The following is a 17,001-nucleotide window of genomic DNA, read 5'->3' as shown; positions in this document are numbered from 1 at the left end:
ACCCGATTTTTTCGTCCAGACGATCCTGATTTCGTCCAGACGAACCATACAACCAAACATGATTTTCTCTGCACAACCTGTACCGATCGTCCCGGACGATCCGACTTCGTCCGGACGAACCTGGAGCAAAAACTGATATTACATTGGGTCAGGTCAACCCGGCAACCTGTCGGGTCGGGTCTGAGTTCGGATATTCGACACGTTTACCTACCCGAGTTGGGTTAGGGTCAACCTGTTTGAACCCGGGTCATTTCCGAATTCGACCCGAACCCGATCGTGACCCGAAATTGACACCCCTAAGTGTGCCCACTTAGGAGAAAAAGGAAATTATCTATGCTAAATTTAAACCTAGCTACAATCAATCAAGTATCAATTTGATCCAATTTCAAATATCTCGTTAATTCAAGAATAAATTAACTTCTTCTCTATCCATAATTACAATTGATCAGGCAAGTTAAGATCCCTTTTATTTATGATTTAATCCTTTCCTATTTGTATTCAACATATATATAGATATCTTGGACAATTTTCACACCTTGAGAAAAACCACTTCTCTATGGAGCTTGGTTAAGGAAAGAGAGTAACATATCACCATACCACTCAACCTTATCTCTTCATGTATATAAATAACAAACAAAACTTCACTCTGATATGAATTTATGAAACTCGTGAATGCTTGTTTTTTATCTCTGGTTAAGTTCATAGAGAAAATCTTGTTTTATAAATGGGTAGAGAATTAGTTTTAAAATAACATAAATGATGATTCTAAAGGAATTTTAATAGAAGATGTTATGTATTTTATGTAAGATTTGAAGATTGATGGTTTTTTTTTATGTTCAATTTATGATTAAGTATTATTATATTTCTTCATGAAATTCATTTCACAAGTTTTAATGGAATGAATATTTATCTAATCATTCAAGTGTTCATGAAAAATTATCCCAACAAAAAAATGAAAAAAAAAATCCTATTAGGATGTATATCCTGATTAAAATTTTAAACATAACGAGCTTCACCAACAAATTTCTTTAAGATAAGTACATTATGTCGATGTCATATTCATCTTAAACTAAATCTAAGAGCTTTGAGATTTATACTGATAACTTTTTAGTTAGGATATATTTATACTAACTTTTTTCCTTAACTATAAATTTATCTATTTTCTTGAAACAAAGCTAATTTATTTAATAAAATTATTTCCTAAGCTAATTGAGGTTAACACCTAGCCATTTAATTAACACCTGGCTAATTTTATTTAACACCAAAGCATTCCTAAGAACTAAACACCGCACCACACCCCTTCTTCCCATTCTATTATTTGATTTCCAATGATGTAGTTGACTGTTGTAGTTTTTGATTTGGCCAAGTAGAGGAAGTGAAAATCAGAAGAGCATAAGGAAGACGAAGGAATTCTAAGAGAGATTTAACTCATAAGTCAGGTAGGATGCTTAGAGAGCTTCATAATGACATATATTTTCTAACTTCTCTAATATAAAATCAAGTTATTTCTTTCTTCCAAAATCAAGCCGGAATTTGAATCTATCGATGGTTTCTCTCTTGTTTTCTCTGGGTTGTGCTAGGGCTTCACCCTAGCCGCCCCTTACGGCGCTCTCTCCGCCTTTTTCGTTGGCCAATGCTCCTCGTGCGCTTCAGGGAAGTTCATTCTTCTCTTCTTTTTCATTTTTGCTGTAGTTTGCGGTCTGTTTTGTTTTTATGGCGCCTCCTCGTTTTAGGGATTCTGGTTTTTTAGATGGATCATCCTCTCTCTCTTTTAAAGATGCTTTATCTGGTGTGTCACCTTCTTCCGTCTCTTTTCCCGACCTTAAAGTTTCTTCTCATCGGGGTATGCCGGCCTTGTAGATTTCGGAAGCGGAAATCTTGTCTCTTGTTGTTCTGGAATTCGCTCTAGTTGGAAAATTCCCTGGTCAAAGGTCATCGCTTGATGCTATTATGATTTTTTTTTTCAACCTAAAGCTTAATGGTGATTATTCTGTTACTGTTCTTAAGCATCGGAATGTGTTAATTAAACTGTTTAACGATTTGGATTACAGTAGGGTTTTTGCTCATATGTCTTATTTTGTGAGTAATTGTTATATAAAATTGATTAATGGACTCATACTTTGGACATTAAGGTTGAATTACCTATTATCCTTATTTGGTTATCTTTTCCTAATCTTCGGTGTCATATGTTTGCTCCGCGTATTATTCATAGATTAGGCTCCATTTTTTTGTAAACCCTTAAAGATTGATAATGCGACTTCTTCTGATTCGCGTCCATCTGTTGCTCAGGTTTTGGTTGAACTAGATGTGATCAAATAATATCCTGATAAAATTTGGATTGTCGGATAACATAGGATATGTGCAGTCTTTAGTTATTGAAGATTTCCCTCAGTATTGTACACGCTACTATTCTTTGGTTCATTCGAATGCTGATTGTCGGATTTTGCATTCTGACATTGATTCGTCTGCTTTGCCTACGCTACAATTAAAGCTAATAATATGTCGTGTGAGGGTGGGGAAGTTGTTCGTGTACTTCCTGGCCCTGTGGAGGTTCTGTCTGATTATGTGGTTGTGCCCCCCTATTGGCATTGTTTGTGAGGACTCTGGTGTGCAGGATTTAACTGTAGAGTTGGATAATGTTGTGTCTGTTGAGGCCATTGATTTAGAGATGAAGGTGGATTATAATATTGCGTTGGTTTCAGTTTATCCTTTGTTGGGTAACGAGATTGTGACGCCCGATCCTATGGTTGGCGAGTCTGATGAACCTCAGAATTGCTTAATTAATCGGGTTAGTTGTCCGAGTGACATTCTTGTTCCTATTGATGACGTTAATGAGGATGTGATTCCCCTGTCTGATTCTGGGGAAGACTCTCTTACGGGTATTGAGTCAGGGGGCGATAGTTTTTCGAAGGGGTTGGTTACTTCTAATGATGTGTGTATTAGGTGGAGTCTAATGGTGTTAGGGGACATTTGGTGGATGTTTCGTTGACTGTTGTCTCTAGTACTGCCTTGTTGGCCCATCTTGCAGGTGGTAGCGTTTTGGATCAATGTGATTGGTTGGATCTTAAAGAAGGTTTTTATTCATATGGTGGGGAAGAGTCGAATGAGTTAACTATGGGTGTTATTCTAATTACAGATGATTGTTTTCTTAAAAAGAATGATAAGTCAAGACATCATAAAGTCAAAAAGTAATGATGGTTCCTTTTGGTCTTTAATTGGTTTTGGCTTTAATTGTTTGATATTTTGGAATTGCTTTCAGTGCGACACAGATTTGGGGTCCAAACAATGATGAAGCATGTATCCTGCATGCGCCTTGGATGGCCTGGGCTTGCTGGGCAACCTTGGTGGAGGTTTTGCTAGTTGTCATTTTTTTGATGCTTTGTCCTCCTTGGATGGCCCATGCCTGAGAACCAGGTGGCGGTCTGAGTCTAATGACTTTTGACCCTTTAGAGAATTGTGTTCTATGGCTATATTTTTTTCTTCACTAGCATGTATGTTCTTTGGTTGTTTGTTGTATCTGACTTTTTATCTAATAAAATTTGGGCAGTTTAACCTGTGATTATTTAATTTACCGCCGCCAGAATTAGCAGTGGTTAAATAACTATAGGTTAGTCTGCCGGTATTATTTCTTACTGGCATGTTACCGGAGGTTAAAACCATCGGTGATAAGTAAAGTTTTTTTGGCAGTCAGAATCGTTGGAAAGCTACCGAAAACTGCCCTAAATTTAGCCATCCCCAGCCTTCCATTTTATTTACTTGCATCCTCCTCTCTCTCCCTACAGATAGACACAGCCGTCTTCTCCACCCTTTCTCGATTGAGACACTCCCTTAAGCCACCAATAAGCTCACTTTGGTCAAAGATATCGCCCCCACTCCAGCATCAAAGCACGACCGAAGATCTCGCCCTCACTCCTATGCGAAACTGGCGTCTGAGTCCGATCAAACCGTATCTGTAGGTTTGCATTATTATTATTATTATTATTATTATTATTATTATTATTATTATTATTTTACTATTGTACATAATGCATTTTAAAAAAATCATTAACATTATATATAATGATAATTATTTGTAAACAAAATTTAGGTTGAAGTAGGGATGATTTGTTTGCAAAAAAAATGATTTAATTGATTAATCATTCAATTTCTATAAAATATATGTTGTAGTTGCCTTGAATTTGGCTTGACTCATATTTGTTCATATTATTGACCGTCCTACGCTTCACATATATGCTGGAGGTCCAAGGGGGCAACACCCCCTGGCAAGGTTCGCCTTTCCTGTCAGGTCGCGGGGTTAAGGTGCACACCCCCGTAGGGGTTTCCGGGGTAGCGCCCTCGATACAAATTCTGGTTATATGGATATTTTCAAAATTAAATTTAATAAATAAAATGATAAATTGAAATTAATATTCACATTTTTAAGAAAAGATATCTAATAATTAAATTATTTACAATATAAATTATTTTAAAATTGATTATTTGTTTAATTAAAACTACACGTTAGAAGAACATGTATACTCAACTTTTGCGATCTAATGCTCTCCATTTCGGCATTTCTCTACTTGCCCTAGTTTTTTCTCTTTAGCAACGACCTCCAGGCTCCAATCGCTCGACCGCGACCACGACCACGACTCTACATCTCTACTTCGCGCGCACTGATTTGTTTCGTCCCTCAAAATTATTTGGCAACCCCGCAAACTCTCCTCTCTGTCAGTTTCTCCCTAAGGTTATCTCTTTCGCTGATTGCGAAATCCTAGGACTTCTCATTTTCCTTAGCAATTTGTAAAGTTGTGTCGTGCCTCTCCACGAATCTCATTTCATCTTCTCTACTGTAGATTCATAAATTTCTTTTTGGTTTCTTATTTTCTTGAGCGATACGTGCCGACTAACACATCATCATCTTCTGCAACCAAATGCAACTTTTCTATTATTTTCCTCTTCTCCGGTTTCATTTATGAAGGTGATGGTGCGGTTCGATTCGCTTCTTTCAGATCTTTTGAGTTTATTTTTTTTTTTTTAATTCTTTTGAGTTTCTTAATTATTTTTAGTTCCTTGTTCGATTCATCTTGTAAAGTTTATTTTCTTAAATTCTTACAGAAATATTTGTCTATTCTGTTCAATTTAGACTTATGCAAGTTCTTGAATGTGTTTTTGGAATATACTGAAAGTTACGGACTATGCCATGGAATGATGTAGCTGTAGGATTAATTTTTCTTTGTTAACTCGCTTTAGGCATATGGTTTCTAATACATTTATTATTTTTATCGATACATTTATTAGCAGCAAACAACCAAATGATCCTGGATTGTGTTTTGTTCATTTCATAAAGTTATTGAACAGATGGAGATGCAGATTTTTAAATTTTCTATAAAAGTCTACTGTTTGTATGCTATATGTAACATAAATTGATTTAAAAAAGCAAATCTGAAAGAGTCTTTTTGTGCAGAGAAACATTTGAGGTATATTTGTAGATTTTAATAAGGGAATTTCTTAAAAGATTTATATTTTAAATTTGACATTACTTGAAATGGTGATGATACATTGCTATTTTAATGTTTACAATTTCAGGAACAAACATTTATTGTAAATTGCTTACGAAACAAATGTCTATTGAGGTTTCAATTGTTATATAAAGTTGGAGAGTTATCAGATGATTTTCACAATAACGAGCATGCATTGGTGTGATCTGATAGCTCTAGAATCTTGCTTATAGTAAAAAGAGGTAATGACTGGTTTGGTGGCATCCTAGGACATACCCTATATGGTGACTGCCATCGTGGCAAAGTTCACTCTTATTTTCTGACTTTTACTTGCAAGTTGTGTTATCGAAGAGGAATTGTTGATCAAGCTGACCAATCTAGTTGGGCCCCATTTGGCCTACACATTGGCTAGGTTGGGTGGTTGCCTTGCACAAGTTCAAATTCAATATTATTTTTATTTTGTTGGATTTCTTGCAACAAGATGGTCATTTTGGCAATAATTTTGCACTCTTTTGAATGTTTTGATCCATGAATATATATTTTTGGGAAAAATTAGATGTTGGTTATTCTTCATGAGTTGCTTTTTGTTTTGTGTACTTTATTATATGAGTGTTTTACAATCTCAACCCTACATGAAAATTCATTTCTTTGTGCCATGGGAAGACTTTTTTTTCAGTTTTTTTTTTTTTTTTGGGTTGATGGTCCAAAAGTTAGATGGAGTGTTGTGATAATTGCACGGGGTGTTGCATAGGTCTCAAACTTTTGCTCATAAATTTAATGATTGCCATTTGAGTGAAGATGCCCTCCAAACAAATTCATAGAAAGATAAGATTGTCTTCCACTTTGTTTAGAAAGACCAATCAACACACTTTCAAGCAAAATAATTTGTAATCATCTTTTGCCTTGATTTTTCCACCATAATGAAGTGGAGCCTAATTCTATTTTTCGCATGATTTGCTTGAGTGTTGCGGTACTCGTGCCATGTGTACATGATTGTCTCCCAATTGGCTAGCTACCCTTGTATTTGGAAGAGATTATGGCATCTCAAAACTCTAATTCAAAAGCGAAAGTATTATCATTTTTTATAGTAAAGGGTGTTTTCCATTTTTGTTGATGTGGCCATTTATTCTATTTATTACATATCATGTTGATTTAGTTGTGCTTGGCTAATATTTTTTTACAATAGTTGGAAAATTCTCTGGTCGAAGGTCATCGCTTGATGCTATTATGAATTTTTTTTTTTCAACCTAAAGCTTAATGGTGATTGTTCTATTACTGTTCTTAACCATCGGAATGTGTTGATTAAACTCTTTAACGATTTGGATTAATGTAGGGTTTTTGCTCATAGATCTTATTTTGTGAGTAATTGCTATATAAAATTGATTGAATTGACTCATACTTTAAACATCAAGATTGAATCACATGTTATCCCTATTTGGTTATCTTTTCCTAATCTTCGGCCCCATATGTTTGCTCCGCGTATTATTCATAACTTAGGCTCCATTTTTTGTAAACCCTTAAAGATTGATAATGCGACTTCTTCTGGTTCGCGTCCGGTTGTTGCTCGGGTTTTGGTTGAACTAGATGTGATCAAACAATATCCTGATAAAATTTGGATTGGGTCGGATAACATAGGATATGTGCAGTATGTGGTTATTAAAGATTTCCCTGAGTATTGTACACACTGCTATTCTTTGGTTCATTCGAATACTGATTGTCGAATTTTGCATCCTGACCTTGACTCGTTTGCTTTGCCTACACCTACTATTAAAGTTGATACTATGTTGTGTGAGGGTGGGGAAGTTGTTCATGTACTTCCTTGCCCTGCAGAGGTTCTGTCTTATCCTGTGGTTGTGCCCCATGTTGGCACTGTTTGTGAGGACTCTGGTGTGCAGGATTTAGCTGTAGAGTTGGATAATGTTGTGTCTGTTGAGGCCATTGATTTAGAGAAGAAGGTGGATTATAATGTTGTGTTGGTTTTGGTTTCTCCTTTGTTGGGTAACGAGATTGTGATGCCTGATCCTAAGGCTGGCGAGACTGATGCACCTCATAATTGCTTAAGTAATTGGGTTGGTTGTCCGAGTGACATTCATGTTCCTATTGATGACGTTAATGAGGTTGTGATTCCTCTGTCTGATTCTGGGGAAGACTCTCTTACGGGTATTGAGTCAAGGGGCAATAGTTTTTCGAAGAGGTTGGTTACTTCTTATGATGTGTGTATTAGGTGGAGTCTGATGGTGTTAGGGGGCAATTGGTGGATGTTTCATTAACGGTTGTCTCTAGTACTGGCTTGTTGGCCCATCTTGCAGGTGGTAGTGTTTTGGATCAATGTGATTGACTGGATCTTAAAGAATGTTTTTATTCAGATGGTGGGGAAGAGCCGAAAGAGTTAACTATGGGTGCTATTCTAATTGCAGATGATGATTTTCTTAAAAAGAATGATAAGTCTAGACATCGTAAAGTCAAAAAATAATGATGGTTCCTTTTGCTCTTTAATTGGTTTTGGCTTTAATTGTTGGATATTTTGGAATTGCTTTTAGTGCGACACAGATTTGGGGTCCAAACAATGATGAAGCAGGTATCCTACATGCGCTTTGGATGGCCTGGGCTTGCTGGGCAACCTTGGTGGAGGTTTTGCTGGTTGTATGTTTTTTGGATTCTTTGTCCTCCTTGGATGGCCCATGTCTGGCAACCAGGTAGGGGTCTGAGTCTAATGACTTTTTACCCTTTAGTGAATTGTGTTCTATGGTTGTATTTTTTTCTTCACTGACCGTTTTGATCTTTGGTCGTTTGTTGTATCTGGCTTTTTATCTAATAAATTTTGGTTTTGTTTAAAAAAAATGAATTGGAATCTAAATAAGCCTAATTAATATTATTTTTTATAGAATCTCTAGGTCATTAATAATTAGAAATTCTCTTAATGCTAACTACTTGTTAATAATCTGAATAAAAACTCATGTTGCTATTATTTATCTTGTATGTTAAAATTTATATGAAAGTAATGTTTAATTAGCTAGGCAATATATATAAATTTAATTGCAGTAAGCATAATTGAAATGAACATATACTTGAAAAGGTTTGAGTAGCTCCAATGGAAGATAAGATTAGAGAGTCGCCTTAGTTGGTTTGGTCACATAAAATGGCGGCCTTCTAATGACTAGATTAGAAAAATAGATATACTAGATTTGACTTATGTTAAGAAAGGTTGAGGTGTGTAGACCTAAAAAGACTTGGTCATAAAATATTAGAAATGACATTTTTTTTATTAGATTTAAATGAGAATTTGACTCTTAAGAGAACACAATCGAGAAAAAGGTTTCATTTAGCGGACCCCACAGTGGAAAAATTATTATGTGCGGAAACCGGACGTCATTCGGAGACCAACTAGAATGTGCTACGTCACTTTTTTGCTCCGTACCGGTGCTCGGTACCGCCCGGTACTGGGTGCATGAGGTGGCAGGTTCTAGTTGGTCTCCGGACTATCCGGTGTCCGCACAGAATAATTTCTCCATATAATAGGACAAAGAATTGTTGTTGATATTGTTGTTGTTGTAAGCATAATTGGATATCTTCAGCTTTTGTACTAATCATTATGCTAATCATTATAAATGATGGAGTACAGAGGTCGATAATCATAAAATTATTGTGGTTTTATTTGGGTCATATTCATGGCATATAAGAATTAAAGTCTTACCACTTGACATAATAATAAGATTATTAGTTATTATCGTTGACTGGACTATTTATTTGGTAATATGAAAAAGAATAGTCGGAAAACAAATTAAATTTTTACAAGTTTTCAAATTGTTATAATGAAAAAAATTAGAGATGTTATCATAAAATTATTAAATATTTGCCCATATTTTTTTGAAGTATGAATTGTTGAATTTTACATGAATGTTTAGAGAAATTCAACGAAGATAATTAATTAAATTATTTTGAAATGCTTGCAATTTTATATAATAGCGAGTACTTCCTAATGTCAAGAATATGTTATATTTAGAAAATATCTTAGAAAATTTACAAGTTTTTGAAAAGAATACTTATTGATTGCGTAAATATGATATGAATACTAGTGATGCTTGTGTTGTCTGAATGATGATGATAGCCTGACTACGAATCCTCTTGGAAGGTATTCGGGCAACCAGAATACCTAGTGTAAGTATTCTCTGATTTTCTCTTCGACTATCTGAGTTCAGTGCAGATTCATTTTGATTATGCTTCTTTTCGTGATTTGATTTTAATTTTTTCTCTTTTTATTATTTGATTTGTTGTTATGTATCTTTTTCTTCTTCTTTTTTTTTTTGCTTTCTCAGTATTTCTATGTTTGTATTATATTTTTTATTAATAAAATGACATACCAAAATTTTCCAAATAATAATAATAATAATAATCAGGCTTATTTAAGGGAGGTGGCTCCGAGTCATGTGAGGCTTATCATTTGAGGATAAGCCACATTTAACTTAATACATTAATACATGAAATTTGCACGTATATGATTATATCAATAGCGCACATTTGGAAAAACTTGTACACATAATAGTAGTGATAAATCAAAAAAATTATTTATGAGTGTTGCGTCCTGGAATATTCGCGACGGTAGAGAAATGTTTAGTTTAACACGCTCAGTTTGACTGTAAGCTCGCTGAAATCGGAGTTCAGGTGCTCCCGGATTTAATTTTTGAAGTTTCCAACTTGATTTTTGCCTCGAGATTCGTGCCCGATCAAGTTAATTTTCGCATGACGTATCAATGAGGAACATTCACAATATCATTTTGAAGCATATATTGAGTTATAATAATTATCATAAATGATAACATATGAAAATAAACAAACCAAACCACCCAAAGAAAATTTATATTTTTCTTGTCAATATGATCATGATATTCTATTTGTACAGCATACCAAAGGTTACATGATGATTAAACTTTCTATGTCTTAGTAAAATCTCATTTAAACCAACCAAAATCAAATATAACCCCAAAATACTCACACAAACGTCGAAATTGAAATCTAAAGTAGGGCATCGATAACTTATCTTAAGATGAAAAATTTTCTCAATTGACCCGACAAACGAATTAGACTCCACGACCTCCAAACTCAAGCTGTTTATCTTTCTCTCTCCTATTTCTCCTCTTTTCTCCCTTCTTCTGTTTACTCTCTTTAGCTTAGAAAATGAAAATTGGTTTTTGTTTGATGTTTTAAGATATTTATAACAAAACTGAAATTGACGTAGTGCCACAACTCTAACATTCATAGTGCTGTGAAGCTCCTAAGAAAAATTTTAATTATGGAATTTTCTAATGAAAAAAATCCTTAATGTTACAAAAGTACCCTACAACGTCATAGCGCTGCACTTTACAGTGTAGTTGTGCTCCAAGCTGATTCTTAATTTGTTCATACCCAGAGAGTTCAGCACCACAATGTTCCTCCCTTCAACACCAAGATACTCTCAAGTATGATTTTCTAATACTAAAATAGAGAGTTTTGTACCACATTGCCACTTTCCCCAATACCACAGTACTGCAAAGCAATAAATTTCTTAACTTAGTTTTAAGCTTCTAAATTTGATTTATAACTTTCTATAAAGGTCTTAATATAAAATAAATTAAGACAATGCACAAAGATTTAATAAAGATGTATTAGGCTCACAAACCTTACCTAGTATTTATCTAAATCATAACAAGAAAGCTCATTGTTATAGCAAGGGTTATTACACAATCCTCCAGCCTTTTGTTGATTGATTATAATTTTCTCACTGTCATCGTCTAACTATAGTCCTTAAACCACCACTGTTTGACTACAGTCCTCATAATTACTTATTTTTTAGCTACATCCTTTCCACTATTGTTGCTTGATTATGATCATTCGACTACCATTTCCCATAACATCTTCCAACCATTGTCGCTTGATTTTAGTCCTCCAACCACCGTCAACATACTGCGGTCCTCTAAGCATCGTCTAACTACTATTCTCCTACCACCATAACCCTATTATTGTCCTCTGATTATCATCACCTGGCTAAGATCCTAATCACCCAAATATGATCATATCATTTGACCACCGTCGTTGAATCATAACCATCTAGCCAATAATGTCTAGCTACATCGACACTTGTTGATTTCATCACCTGCTATCACTAAGAATACACATCGTCATCCATAAAGTTGATGCATGTCATCAATACTAATTATTACTGTCAACATCACCATTAATATTTAAGTTGGACTTCTTTGTCTATGATTATCCCTCCTCAAAGAAGTTTGTTCAAATAAACAGCAAACAATCTTTTGAAGACAATTTTTTTGTCGTAGTGCTCTTTCAATTTCTACCTTGAAATTTATCATGTACATTCTACATATACTATATTATATCAATATAATTTTAATTGTGAGAAAGGGGATTTGTAACTGATGACAAAGAGTTCTGAAATCTTTTCAACTTGGTCGTTTTTCTCATAAAAATATATGTCTCTCTGCCTTTATTCTTTGGAAGTGTTGAGTTTTCATTAAAATGTTAAGATATTAAACTCTCTCTCTCACTTTATCATTGTAAATATTTTACACCATAGTAATATATAAAAGGTTTTATAATATCAATCTTAATTTTGACGTATTAATATAGGATCATTAATTGGCACTGGTATAGGAAAATCAAATAAAAAAAATCATATATATTGATATGTCATCAAAAAATTATCTTGATCGGGCACAAATCTCGAGTTAAAAATCAAGTTGGAAACTTTAAAAATTAAATCTGGGGTCATTTGAACTCCGTTTTCAACAAACTTACAGTCGAACTAATCATCTCGAAAATACAAACCCGATGACACCAAATTCAACTCGATCCGAACCCAAATGGGTCCAAATCGAAAACCCGAAGCACATTCGGAAGGTTCAATCCATAATTTGGATTACAAACAGTTTCCAAATATGACATGTTTATAGTCGAATCGAGCAGCTCGACGAGACGAATCCAAAGAGCCCAAGATCGCCGAATTTCGATATCATTAAGACCTTCAAATGTCTGATGAATGGTCCACAATCAAGAGATTCAATATCGGCCATCCATCCATTCCACTCCACCTTTGCCCTTGATCCTCCTCCTATTTACGGATCATGCCACTATCATAAAACTATAAATAGACTCCTCATTTCTCTTAAGAGGGGACCCAAGCAAGAAGGAAGGAATAGGAGGAGAAGAGAAGAATTAGAAGGAAGAAACTCCTCCTCGACCACCGCCGGAATTCCGCCCGACTTTCAAATGACGCCGGAATTCCATCCGACTTCCAAGTGACATCAAGAATTCCGCCTGATTTCCATGTGATGCCGAAATTCCGCACGACCTTTAAGTGATGTTGAAGTTCCACCCGAACTCCAAGTGATGCTGGAATTTCGCCCGACCTCCACGTGACACTGTAATTCCACCCGACCTCCAAGTGATGCCGAAGTTTCACCCGAACTTCAAGTGACTCCGGAGTTCTGCCCGAATACCATCTAACGCCAGAGTTCTCATCGGTCGCCAACTGACATCGGACTTCTACCTAACGTCGGACCTCTGCTCGTCGCCAAGTTTCTACCCGACGGACTTCTGCCTGTTGTTGGACTTTCGTCGGACATCTATATCCGATGCTGGATTCTGTCCATAGCTGGATTTCAACCTGACGCCATCTTCTGACCTCCGTTGCCCACCGACTACGGTCCCTCTGACTTACGTCTCCATCCGATTACAGTCCTTCCGACTGGCCTCCGTCGCCTGCCGAGTACGGTTCCTCTAACTTACGTCGCCCACTGACTACAGTCCTTTCGACCTCTGTCGCCCGCCGACTACGGTCCCTCTGACTTACATCGCCCACCGACTACAGTCCTTCTGGTCTCCATCGCCCGCCGACTACGTTCCTTTTGACTTACGTCGCCCACCAACTACAGTCCTTCAGATCAAACAAACACATCAGCAGTGATTCTTTGTATTATCATGTAAAGTACTCTATAAGATGTACATCAAGCTAAGGCATTCCCCCAAGGAAGGGCCTCATTTGTAATCAACTGCAATATTAGTGGATTCATTCAAACTGGGCTATGCCCCGTGATTTTTTCCCATTTATAGAGGTTTTTCACGTAAAAATTTTTGTGTATCATAAATGTTACACCCTCTCTCTCTCTATCTTTGTTTGTTGGATCTTCGTACAAAGCTAAGAAGTTAAACTTTATATTTCTCTACCGCCGCGAATATTTCAGGACCAAATATATATATATATATATATAAGGGAGGTGGCGCCGAGTTATGTGAGGCTTATCATTTGAGGACCCAGATGCGCCACCTTCCAAACCGATCACATGCAACTCCCGCCTATTTAGCCCTGGCTTTCAACCTCCCTTCCTTCCCCAACTATACACCAAGCACCGCAAATTCCTCTTAATCCGTTCTTCCCCGTCTCTTTCTACCTTTGTATCTCTCTTCCACGCTGCTCCTCCCCCATATCCTCCACTCCCACCATGCCTCGATCCACCAACAGCTCCACCTTCTTCTCCCGCCGCTGCGTTTTGGTCAACGGACCCATCATCGTCGGCGCCGGCCCATCGGGCCTTGCCACTGCCGCCTGCCTTAAAGACCAAGGCGTTCCCTTTGTCATCCTCGAACGCGCTGACTGCATTGCCTCCTTATGGCAACGCCGCACCTACGACCGCCTGAAACTTCACCTCCCAAAAAAATTCTGCGAGCTCCCACTCTTCCCCTTCCCCAAAGACTACCCAGAGTACCCCAACAAGAAACAGTTCATCGAATACTTGGAATCCTACGCCAAGCAATTCGGTATCCGCCCGCGGTTTAATGAAAATGTTAAGTCTTCCAGGTACGACGAAGCCTGCGGTTTGTGGCGAGTGAGAACCACTTGTGTGAATGGCGAGGTGGAGTATATGGGGCGGTGGCTGGTGGCGGCTACCGGTGAGAATGCAGAGAGGATGATTCCAGAAATAGAAGGGATTTTGGAGTTCGGTGATGGAGTTTCGCATGTTTGTGATTATAAGTCAGGGAAGGAGTATGCCGGAAAGCGCGTGCTTGTTGTTGGATGCGGAAATTCCGGCATGGAGGTTTCTTTAGACCTCTGTGACCACAATGCATTCCCGTCGATGGTGGTTCGTGACTCGGTGAGTGATCATTAGATTCCATAATTTAGAATTTTCATTAATTTTTTTTATATTTTATGGTTGTTGTTTTGTAAATTTAAAAAAGAAAGTTTTTTTTGGTGAAGTATTAAGATTTGTCTTGCATGTTGAGCATATTGAAGAGAAAAACTACATAAATTCACTTTTAAGATACGAGAGATATTCTTGACCTTGCAAGGCAATTTATCACTATTTTTTGCAAGAAAAATATTTTTCCTGAAGATTCTCTTGTAAAATAAAAGGGTCTGCCTTGCAATTCATCAAAAAATTACTACTAGCACACCATGAAAGAAGTGTTTTTTCCAGCAAAAAAGTGTTTTTTCTGAAGGAGTTTCTTGCTTTCTTCATTTTGCAGGTTCATGTTTTACCATGTGAGATATTTGGGAGATCAACTTTTGAGGTGGCGGTTTATTTGATGAAATGGCTACCTCTGTGGCTGGTTGACAGAATTGTGTTGATCTTATCATATCTAGTTCTTGGTAACGTAGAGAAATATGGCTTGAAGAGGCCATGTACTGGTCCCTTGGAGCTCAAAAACACTCATGGAAAAACGCCAGTTTTGGACATTGGTGCACTCGGAAAGATCAAGGCAGGTGAAATAAAGATTGTTCCTGGGGTGAGGAGGTTTTTGCCTGGAAAAGTTCAGCTTGTTGATGGCACGATACTTGATATCGACTCCGTTATCTTCGCCACTGGATACAACAGCAATGTTCCTTCATGGCTGCAGGTAAACTTTCTTAATGTTAAAAAGTTAAAATCTTCATGTTCTTGCTCTTATTAGGAAAACTATTAGGTTCAGAAACCGGACCGAGAGATATATCCAAATTTCTCTGTCTACAGAAAAAGCGCAGTTATTGTAGCAACTACGTTTTGACTGTACTTTTACTATAGACAGAGAGAAATCCGGATGATTCTCTATGGCTGATGTCCGCACCTAATAATTTGCCCTCTTATTGAGTTACCGTGCGCTAACAAATCATTGGACTGAGCTGTTTCATGATTTAAATTTACAGGGGAGTGATTTCTTCGCAAACGATGGATTCCCAAAGAAGCCATTTCCCAACAGTTGGAAAGGAGAATCAGGGTTCTACGCTGTTGGCTTCACAAAGAAGGGGCTTCTAGGTGCATCTTTTGATGCAGTAAGAGTTGCAGGGGAAATTGGCAAAGTGTGGAAAGAGGAAATAAGACAGCAGAAGAGGCAAGGAGCATACCATCGGAGATGCTTCTCACAGCTTTAAGCTTTTGATTTCTTATACTTACTAACTTCCTACCTGAACCATTCTTTTGTTAAGAAACTGATTGTGTGATTGTGTAAATTAAGCAATAGGATTCTCACTCAAAGGAACCAATTTTGATGCTTATGGAGCTTTATTCACTTTTGGTAACTTTTGTACTACATTTTATTCCATTTCAATTCAATGGAAAAAAGGCTGTTTTCCTACTACTATCGCTTCAATAGTCAGTACTGCTACATTCCTCTGTCCCCAACTTTTGCTTCAGAATGGAATCCAAGGACTGTTATGCTTCTTTAATTCATACAGGACATGTTAAGTAAGCTTGAATCACTCACCGATGCTTAGTTTGATTGGTGGGCGAGTACGGTTGGGAACCCCCAATCCGTGCTCGATTTCCCTTGAGCGGCAGCGCTTCTTAAGGCGGGTCCAATTAAGTGCGGGTCAAGAGGTTTTCGGGGTGGGTGCCTCTTTTAGGTCAGTCGATAATTAGTCACGCCGCCAAACGTTTTGGGGCGGCAGCTGATGGATACCCGTTATCAAAAAAAATAGTAAGCTGGAATCAAGGGAGATTTCTGCGACTAAAGTGGCTAAATTTAGTTTGCAGCCTGGGCGCACAATTATTTTTTTGTCAGAGAATTGAATGTAAAGGGTAAAGGGGATCCATGACAGTGCAATATGAGATACTGAAATCTGTATCAATTATTCTGACAAGGAGATAAAGCTTCTCTACTTATTGCATATGGGTGATGAGAACCCAAGTTGCAACATAGAGGATCCCCCACCACAAGAACTAGAAAGACCCAACCACATGTAATTGACCCACCTAATCATTTGCTTTTAAGGATACTTACCATATAATGTAAAAATTCAAGCGCACGGTGACCACAATGTCTTGCAAAGTCTTTTTGAATTAAGCTAAAGTATCAAAATAAATATTTGTCTTGGATTTTTTTTTTCTTTTGAAGGCCTTGGCTTGCTAGAATTATGATGTAAGCATTGCATAAGGAGAAGCATAATCCAAAATTTGGTCCTAAGTTTAGCCACCCAAATTTGAGTTGTGACTCGGATTGGACTACTCACATTTACTCTGCCTATCCTAAGTGTGCTCATTCGAAGAGCAAT

At 37.0% G+C, this 17,001-nt stretch overlaps 1 protein-coding gene across 1 annotated transcript; it reads left to right on the top strand.

Annotated features, from left to right (window-relative positions):
• The first annotated feature begins 13,851 nt into the window (after positions 1-13,851).
• On the top strand, positions 13,852-16,125 carry LOC110106097 (probable indole-3-pyruvate monooxygenase YUCCA9). Its single transcript, XM_020835849.2, has 3 exons — positions 13,852-14,626; positions 15,000-15,371; positions 15,658-16,125. Exons 1-3 carry the CDS (start codon positions 13,976-13,978, stop codon positions 15,880-15,882), a joined length of 1,248 nt encoding a protein of 415 aa, XP_020691508.2. The 5' UTR covers positions 13,852-13,975; the 3' UTR covers positions 15,883-16,125.
• Positions 16,126-17,001: the final 876 nt, after the last annotated feature.

Source organism: Dendrobium catenatum, unplaced genomic scaffold, assembly GCF_001605985.2.
Source record: "Dendrobium catenatum unplaced genomic scaffold, ASM160598v2 fragScaff_scaffold_853, whole genome shotgun sequence".
Taxonomy (NCBI): domain Eukaryota; kingdom Viridiplantae; phylum Streptophyta; class Magnoliopsida; order Asparagales; family Orchidaceae; genus Dendrobium; species Dendrobium catenatum.
Note: the sequence above shows the minus strand (reverse complement) of the source record. Positions and strands in the feature narration are given on the sequence as shown.

Coding starts and splice junctions, on each gene's coding strand:
- LOC110106097 (XM_020835849.2), top strand. CDS start 13,976: ATGCCTCGATCCACCAACAGCTCCACCTTCTTCTCCCGCCGCTGCGTT. Junction 14,627..14,999: donor CGATGGTGGTTCGTGACTCG/GTGAGTGATCAT, acceptor TTCATTTTGCAG/GTTCATGTTTTACCATGTGA. Junction 15,372..15,657: donor ATGTTCCTTCATGGCTGCAG/GTAAACTTTCTT, acceptor TTAAATTTACAG/GGGAGTGATTTCTTCGCAAA.